Source organism: Cibotium barometz, chromosome 54 (genome assembly GCF_041138505.1).
Source record: "Cibotium barometz isolate CiBa-2024 chromosome 54, ASM4113850v1, whole genome shotgun sequence".
NCBI lineage: Eukaryota > Viridiplantae > Streptophyta > Polypodiopsida > Cyatheales > Cibotiaceae > Cibotium > Cibotium barometz.
In genome coordinates, this window is record NC_141099.1 from 25,518,855 (window position 1) to 25,528,643 (window position 9,789).

At 39.5% G+C, this 9,789-nt stretch overlaps 1 protein-coding gene across 1 annotated transcript; it reads right to left on the reverse strand.

Annotated features, from left to right (window-relative positions):
• Window positions 1-6,416: 6,416 nt before the first annotated feature.
• On the reverse strand, window positions 6,417-7,025 carry LOC147607984 (U-box domain-containing protein 25-like). Its single transcript, XM_086790138.1, has one exon. The coding sequence runs from the start codon at window positions 7,023-7,025 to the stop codon at window positions 6,417-6,419; it is 609 nt and encodes a 202-aa protein (XP_086646264.1).
• Between the last annotated feature and the right edge of the window lie 2,764 nt (window positions 7,026-9,789).

A 9,789-nucleotide genomic window follows, 5' to 3' on the forward strand; every position in this document is an offset into this window, starting at 1 on the left:
GAGATCAAGGAGAGTGAAAAGGACATGTGACAATGAGGTGGAAAAAAAACTTTCCGATTTTATAACCTCGATCGAGGTCCGATGGCGTGCATTTTAGGGTTTACAAGATGTACGCGTGGTTTTAGGGTTAGTGAAACAAATGACCAAGATATGCATTTGATTTTAGGGTCGGTGAGGGATAGATGACTACGATTTGAATTAAGTACCTTGTTCGAGGTACATGGACGGCTTAGATTTTTGGTCATTACCACGATCGAGGTATGTTTGACGATCGAGATTCACTTCATACCTCGATTGAGAGATATAAACGACTGGGATCATAACTTCAAATGTGCACGAATGGATGGGCCGGATTGTGTAGATGTATCTCGTTTGAGGTTTTTGAATGGCTTCAATTTCATCTTGGTATCTTGAACGATATATGTGGATGGATGAGATCACATCTCTATACCTCAAACAAGATTTGTCAATGGTCGAAAGTGGAGATGGCATCATTGAATATGCTGAATGTACATGTGAGCAGGCATGTCCAGGGGGATCCACAATGGCATTAATGTGGATCCGAGTGGCATGCATATCTCAATCAAGATAATGGGTGGGTGGTGACATGTACTTGTGACATGGATGGTAACTTGAAACTTAGACCTATTGGTGCCGCGTTAGTTGGTATCTCATTCGAGATATGTGCTTTAGGTTTGGGAGGAATGTGTTGTGTTTTAATTGATGGCGATATCACGATCGAGGTACTCCGCCCCAATTGCATTGATGTCCCAATTTTAGAGAGAGTGAACGAAAGTGAGTACCCTCACTTTGCAACCACCCCAGTAGAAGGTAACATTGAGGGAGGCGACAATCCTTCTCGAGTGCGAAATCAGCAATCTAGAAGTGGTAAGAAAATTTATGTCTCATTGCCTGAAGAGCTAGTGAATGAGTGATACATTTCTTACCATGCTAGGGCAATAGTAGGACTTTGTTTTGGACCGAGACCCCTATAGAGATATTGCGCACCTGGATTCACAACAATTGGACCATGAGGGATGGGAGGTAGAAAAGACCTAATTTCTACCTACTAGTTATTATTGTTTTCTATTTAAAACAGAGCAAATGGCTTTTAACGTACTAGGTGCAGGACAATGGATGATCAAAAATTCCGTGCTTTCTTTATTTAGAGGTCCTTGGACTTCTCTCCTCTGGGCCCAAAACCCTCTATAGTTCCTATTTGGGTGGATTTCCCCAACCTGTCCATTACATCTATGCCCACTACTAAAACTCATAGTGAACCCTCTAGGAAAACTACTAGGGACAAGACCCATAGATGTAATGGGTGGATTTCCCCAACCTGCCCATTGCAAACTACTAGGGACAAGACCCATAGTGAACACTCTAGGCAAACTACTGGTGGACAACACTCTGTAGTTCCTGTTTGGGCGGATTTCCCCAACCTGGTCATTACATCTATGCCCACTACTGAAACTCATAGTGAACCCTCAAGGCAAACTACTAGGGACAAGACCCATAGATGATCTCAATCCTTGCTGGCACCCTCATGCCCTTATAGCATTGGGCATCAAAATGAAGAACTACGAACTAGCTTGACAATTTTAATTGGGACTAGCTATTCCATTGAGACTAACCTTTAGTTTATAAGAACCTTCCAAAAACATGCTTCCACTATGGAGGTAATAAGGACCATTTTATAAGAAACTGTCCTATCAAGTTCCCCCCACAACCTCCTCCTAAACCAAAAGAACAGAAGAGTAACACAGAGGCTGACAACCAGGGCTTTCAAATGACGGGTAGGAGAAACAAACTCCTTAACAAAAGCTGGATTCTAAAAGGTAACCCCAAGGTGAAATAGAACAATCGTTTTACCCCTCTTCTGCGCTGGACATTGTTGAACCTTCTCAACCAAGAGATGAGAGTTCTAAAGAAGAGGAGGAATATGTCCCTAGCTCATAGTTTGAAGCCAAACAGGGTGGATTTGAATGGGAGGTGGATGACATGGACTTTCAGGAGGACCAACTTCTCCCCTCACATGCAGAAGAGGAGATTCTCCCCGGGGAAATCATAAAGAGTGCCTCTCTTGCTACTATAAAGCAAGGTATCAGGAATTGTAACTTGGTGGAATCAAGCTCCTCAAAAAGGAGACAATCCTAGGTGGGGGGATGTAGTCCCCAGCACCAAATGAGAAAACCCCTCAGTCTAGTGGGAAAGCACCATCAAAAAACACTAGAACCTGATGTTAGACAACTTTTCAGTGCTTTCCTTTAACATAAAAGGCTTAACTAATGATATAAGACCAAGGGTTATTAAAGATTGGATGTGGAAAATAGCTCTTAAACCCTCATTCATTTTCCTCCAAGAAATCTAAATGAATTGGGATGCCTTGCAAAGGAATCTATGCACAGTAGCAAACAATCACAAATGGTTTATTACTAACCTCCAATTAGGTGAAGGTAGTATGACAGCTCTACCATAGGGAAGTGGGAGAACCACCCTAGGAATTGATGTAAACTTGGCTCCTTGCATAAAGGGGGTACAAATTAATTCTCTCCATTGCTGGATTGAAGCACATGTAGACACGAGTGAGGATGAATTTTTAGTGGTGTCTCTGTATTCTTCGAGTCCTCCAAGATCTAGACCTGGGCTATGGTCATCTCTTATGAGCATTAATTCCCCAGTCATTATTCTTGGGGACTTTAACATGGTGGAGTCACATCTTGACAAATACAAATAGCTAGGACAAACAACCAGAGGACATGAGAAGAAATGGTGGGAGGAATGTAAGATCTTTCATGCCTTACACGATGTGGCCACTTCAAATGATTTTACTTGGAGCAAACAACGGGAGGTCTGACATGTTGGCTAGGAAAGCCAAGCTGGATAGATTTTACATTTCTAATCTTCCCAAACTAGAAATTTCTAAGCTCTAATGTGCAAGTCTTGAAGAACATTTTTCTCTTAGATCATTATCCAATCCTACTAACGCTCAAAGCTTCTTGCCATAAAATGAAATCAAGTTGGTTCCATGCTGACCCCAAGCTGTTCAAGATGCCATCAATCCAAGAAGGGATAACCAAAATTTGGGAAGACTCCTTCTCTTCCTACTATTGAGCTCCTAGCAGAGCTAAGAGTAGTAAGAGACACCTAAAACGTTTTAGTGTCAATCAAAAAAGAAATTACTAAGGTTCGAGCTCAGAGAAGGGCAAGGAAATAAAATAGACTTAAAGACCTAGAAAGTAGAGTGTCCTCATCTCAAGATGATCTGAGCTGATAAATTAACAATCTCAAAGCTGACCTTAAAACAATGGAGGAAATTGAATGTCAACACCTCAAACTCTTTATAAGAGAATGGTGGGCAGGCAAGGTTAACAGGCCATCAAAAGAGATGTTCGCAATCCTCAAAAAGAAATCTAACGAAGAGTATATCCCTTTTTTCAAAAACCTTCAAGGCCTTCCTACGGCCTCTATTGAGGAGAACCTGACCATTTCCAAAGAGCAGTTCTCGAGCATTTTTAGCACTCCTATAGTTATGAATGAGGAGAAGGAGAGAGCATGTAAGACTGTTTCAACATGCAAGCAGAAAACGGTCCCTAAATCCTTAGCTGTATCTCTTGAAGTTGATGTATCAGACGGTGAGCTTGTAGATTCCATAGATTGCTTGAATAACAGAAAAAGTCTTGGGATAGATGGTCTACCTGTAGAATTCTTCAAGAAGTTTAAGGAAACGATGATCACTCCTCTCTTTCTAGTTTGAAAAAAAAGCCTAGACCACGGTTCACTACCAATCTTGAATGAAGGATTAATCAAACTGATACACAAAACGGGTCCCAAAGATGTTCTATCTAACTGGAGACCTATCTCCATGTTTCCAGCGTATAAAATATTTGCAAAAGTGCTGGCAAGGATACTTAGTGACAATCTTAAACGGTGGATTAGAGAAGAACAAAAAGGTTTCATTAAGGGCAGATTCATCCTTGATGCAATCATTACCCTATGGGAAGTAGTGGAACATGCTCAAGAAACTAATCAATATTTTGTTTTCTTCAAGATTGAAGTTAGAATGGGATTTCATTCTCCAATCTCTCAAGGATATGGGGCTAGGACCTTTATTTATCATAAAAGTTGCTACTCTGTTTGTTGGGAATGCCAGGGCCAGAGTGGTGATCAACGGGAGACTCTTAGAAGCCTTCGAACTTAAGAGGTCTATCAAACAAGGATGTCCACTTGCTCCTTTACTGTTTGCCATAGCTACTGAACTTGGTTGGCTAGTACAAGATGACTTACAAAAAGGAGAGCTTAAAGGAATTGACCTACAAAATAACAAAGGTCATTTGTGTCTACAGTTATTTGTAGAAGGCACTAATGGCCTGATCCATAATGATGAAAAATCTATCAGAATGTTTTGGAACTGCCAAATTTTTTGTAGTGCTTTAGGCTTCCCAATTAATCATTAGAAAACTGGTATCAAAACACTAGGGAAATACCCTCCAGAGTGGATAATCGAAAAGGGGTGCCAAGTTATTAAAGAGGGTCAATTTATCCCAATGGGATTTGGAGTGACCGTGAAACAGAGATGGTAGTGCTGATGGAAAAGGTAAAGGAGAAGTTTGAGAGATGGAAAGGATACCAACAAAATCTAGCAGGCAAGTGCATTGTGCTCAATCATCTTCTCATTCCTACAACAATATACTTCTTCTCATGTTGGAAACCCTCCCAGAGTAACATCAAAGGGCTTCAGACATTATGCATGAATTTCCTATGGGCAGGAGATGCCGATAAATACAAAATTCCAAAGGTGGCTTGGTCATACTCTCTGTACTCTACCCAAATAGAATGGGGGATTGGAAATCCTAAATGTGGAGGATCTAGCCAAAAGATTGGCATCGAAACAGATTATAAGAACCCTAATTCGGATTAGCCAATTGTAATGCATAGAAATCTGGGTGGACATAAATTGTCTTCGATGCCTCAATTGAAAAACCTCCCGCTCCTCCCATTGTTCTTTAATCCGATCCAAATCAAACCCACAGGCTCTGATCTGGTCAACAGTATGTGGCTTGCATGGAATAAAGTAAGAGAGATAATATGTATTTTCAAGGTTGTAAGGAAAGCTACAGGTCTTTTTCATTTAGACTCCGTATGGTTCTCACTTTGCCTGGGTGACTATGTGGATGAACACAAGTGGAAGAGAGCTCACAAATTGTCAAAGAAAGGAATCCAATGCTGGGGAGATGTATGGGACTTTTCTACTCAAAATTGGATTGCACTTGACCGATCAATGCAGAATTTTAGACTCAATAGAGATGACATGCTTTTCCTCCAATCCAAATTAACCAAGTGGGACCGTGACATGTCTACACTCATCCAATGCAGGAGTGCCTTTACGATGGATGCCTTTCATTGGTCTCATTCTAGTACTCTTCTACCCATCCCCCCCCCTTATCGTTCAAAGGAATGCCGGTGCATGTTAGGTTGAATGCCAAATGGAACTTGCTTTGGGACATGAAGCAATGGGAATTCAGATTCTCCAAAATTTGGTCTTCTATAATTCCCCCTAATAAGAAGTCAATATTGTTGTGGCTAATCATGCACAAAGGACTATGGACTAATTCTAGAGCCAAGAAAATTGGAATTAGAGATGGGCTTTGCCCTAGATGCAAAGAAGTGGAGACAATACCCCACCTCTTTTTCTCCTACAAATTTAATAAAAATCTCCTTAAGCTGGTGCAATAATGTTTTTCCCCCATGAAGAAAACACAGTTTATGTGGAAGCAAAATTTACTTGGGGACTATACTGGATGGTCATCTAAGACATGGAATACAATTACGGCATAATATATTTGGTGTATCTAGATAATGCAAAATTATTTGGTGTATCTAGATAATGCAAAATTATTTGGTGTTTCATAAAGCAGACTTACACAAATGCCCAAGCCCGAGGTATGCTCTGTGTGTGCAGATAAGGATGATTCTCAAAGAGAACAACACTATTTGCTAGGCTTAGCAATCTAGGATAGAGGTTGAGGAAGCGCTAGCTATCAACGAAGCACATGAAGAATGAGAGGAAAAGATTCGGATCATCAGAGCAGATCGGGCAAGACAGGAACAAGAATGGTCCGAAGTTGGGAGTAAACTTGAAGAAGATGCTGAACTAGCCCGCTTTATCTTGGATCTGATGGATGTAAATAATTCCATACAAAACTATCTCTTCGTTAAGCTTCTCTCAAAAAGCCTGAATGTAATGGAGTTTCCTGTTTTGTGAATAATACAAATCCTCTTGTTCCGATTTTATTTTATTTTTTTAAAGAAAAAATAAATACATTTTTTGGGACGGTACAATGGTGGTGCATTTTTGGATGTTATATGTATATTATGTTTTTAACGTAAATATTCCATGGCGGATCCGCTAATTCTTATTGATCTCGGATTAAACGAAGGATCCTCCCAGCTCTTCGTTTGGTGGAGTCTTTGGAGTCCACCTGGAGCACCACCACGAGTTTGCCGGGAATCGATGTCTCCGACAGTGCCTTTCGGAAGAATGCAGCGTCGGGATGGCGGCAGAGCGTGTAGAGGACGGCGACAGCGGAGGCGGTTGCGGATTCTGACACGCGGAGGAGCGTCTTGCCAAGCGCCGGAATGATAGCGGCTGAGTGTCGAAGAGAGGCGGCGCGCCCGTCGTCACAAGAAGAAGTAAGCAGGTATAGCAGCAGCAGCGCCTTCTCGCATTCTTCCGTCGAGCCCTGCTGCCAGCACGCGTCGACGGTGAGGATATCTAAGGCGACAACGACGCCCCCGGCGGTCACACAACGGTCAGCTCCGTTCTTGGTAGCGCACAGGGTGCAGAGCGCGTCCAAGACGCACTGGCGGCCGTTCAGTCTCAAGATCGAGCGATTTTGAGCGTTGAGGAGGTCGACAAGCTCTTCTACGACGCCAGGGAAAGCCCCGACTTCTGAAAATGCGGCGATATCAGGTGTTTGCGAATCGTGTATGGAGAGATGACTTCCTCGTGCAAGCAAAGACATATATGCAGGGTACAAGGAAGCGTGTGTTTGTATGTCGGAGCCTGTTGAGCACGACAAAAAGGCCGCAGTCTGTCGATGCGTGGATATGGATTGGAGGCAAGAGCGAGGGGGTGCGCGGTGCTACAGACGCTTCAAGGGTTATAATGGGATCGTGATGAAAGAAGCGCAAGGCTTATATAAGGCAGGCTTGTGCGTGGGAGGCGTGGGTGCTTGACACGGTCCCCTTCTTCACACGTTAGAATTCTTTTCACACCTTCAAATTCCAACTTCCAATATGGCCGGTCCCGTTTACCAACAAGAATATGTCACCAATCACGTTAGCAAGATGACATGATATTCTCTTTTTGCATCATCCTTCGCTTCTCAAAGTGGGAGGGCGGTGCAAGGGTTCCATGATGTGTGAGCGTGGTGGTGGTTTGAACTTTGATATTAAATAATGTTGTAATATATCGTTCCCATATGTTTAGTTTAACTCCCACATTTTGTAGCCAATTAAAAGATTTATCAATAAATAGATTAGAACATGAATATAAGTTTTCTTAGCCTTATTTTAATGACCCTCATTTATTGTTTCATTGTAAGGGATGACAAGCTTGAAATATGAAGAGAAACCCTTTTTTGAAGATAGCCACAGCACTAAATATGTACAGCTTTAAAGAAAAAGAACAAGTATACAATTCATGGGATGATTGGTTATTGTATGTGAAAGATCTAGATAAGCTTCGTTATACAAGAATGTTTCACATATATTTAGTGTAGAAGATGTTTTTTTAGGAATAAACATTTACATGCAATATGGCACAAATGAGTTAAGGAAAAAAGTATGCCTCACTCCCACAAACATTTTTGATAAGGTATGGATGTTTTGGAAGTTCAACTTAAAACATCCTTTAGGCAATAATTTTTGTGCTACAATTCAAAAAATGATCAACATATGAAAAAATAACACCATCCCAAGGAGCTAAGGAAAATTGATGCTTTATAGAGGACAATGTTATATCTAGCCACAACAACAATGAAAGATATCTATGCTATTTTTATTAACAATCAAAATCATGATGCTTCACATCCAAGTTTTGATTGGTTTTTCATAGGTGGAAAAGAAATGAGAATGAAGTTAATGATCCTTGCAAGGTATGCATATGAATTTGATGAAATAGGAAAGAATGTACAAACAAAACAACAAAGGAAATAAGAAAGAAAGAGCTAACACCATGCCAAGGTAGAGGAATGAAGCTAAGGAAAATTGGTGCTTTCTAGAGGACAATGTTATATCCATCCACAACAATAATGGAAGATATCTATGCTATTTTTATCAACAATCAAAATTTTGATGCCTCACATCCCAGATCTATTTGGTTTATCATAGGTGGAAAAGAAATGAGAACAAAATCGATGATCCAAGGTATGCATATGAATCTGATGAAACTAGTAAAGAATGTGAACAAAACTACAAAGGAAACAATTTTGATGCCTCGCATCCCAGATCTATTTGGTTTATCATAGGTGGAAAAGAAATGAGAACAAAATCGATGATCCAAGGTATGCATATGAATCTGATGAAACTAGTAAAGAATGTGAACAAAACTACAAAGGAAACAATTAAAATAAGAAAGCAACAGCTCACACCACATAGACTAGGAAAATAAGAATGAGAATGAGAAAATCATTAATCTAGAAAAAGAAAAGATGATGAGCTCAACAATGAAGTCAACATCCACTACATTATATTTCTTTGTGTAAGAAGAGAAAAGTGTGAAACCATTCACATTTTGTATTTGTGATGATGACAAAAATTCACATGGATTCAAAAGTGAGAGAAACATATCAAAAGTGTCATTTATTGCATTATGATGTGACTACAATAACATTATTTCTCTTCTTGCACAAAGAAATATAATATAGCTTGTCAATGTTAACTTCATGTCATTTATTGCATTATCACATGATTATAATCACTATTTCTCTTTCTCCACAAACAAATATAATGTAGCTTGTGGATGTTAGTATCATCTTCACTTTCTATATTAATGATTTTCTCATTTACTTTCTCTTTTACAGGTCTATGTGTCTGCTCTTGCTCTATTATTTCAATTGTTTCTTTTATAGTTTTGTTCACATTCTCTACTATTCATCAAATCATATGCATACCTTGGATCATCAACTTTGTTCTCATTTCTTTTCCACCTATTCATAAACCAATAACCTTGGATGTGAAGCATCAAAATTATAAATAAAAATGTCATAGATATCTTCCAGTGTTGTTGTGGATAGATCTCATTTCTTTTCCACCTATTCATAAACCAATATGACCTTGGATGTGAAGCATCAATATTATTAATAAAAATGTCATAGATATCTTCCATTGTTGTTGTGGTAGATCTCATCTCTTTTCCACCTATTCATAAACCAATATGACCTTGGATGTGAAGCATCAAAATTATTAATAAAAATGTCATAGATATCTTCCATTGTTGTTGTGGATAGATATACCATTTCCCTCCATAAAGCATTAATTTTTCTTATCTCCATTCTTCTACCTTAGTATGGTGTTATCTAATTAGAAGATGGATAATATTTTTTTTCTTAATCATTTTGTGAATTGTAGTACAAAAATTATTGCCTAAAGGACGCTTTAAGTTGAACTTCCAAAACACCAATGCCCTATCAAAAATATTTGTAGGAGTAAGGCATACTTTGTTCTTTAACTCATATGCAACATATTGCATGTAAATTTCTATCCTAAAGAAATATTTTTCACACT

What these genes read in the sequence shown, in the direction of transcription:
- LOC147607984 (XM_086790138.1), bottom strand. Translation starts at nt 7,025, where the DNA reads ATGTCTTTGCTTGCACGAGGAAGTCATCTCTCCATACACGATTCGCAA.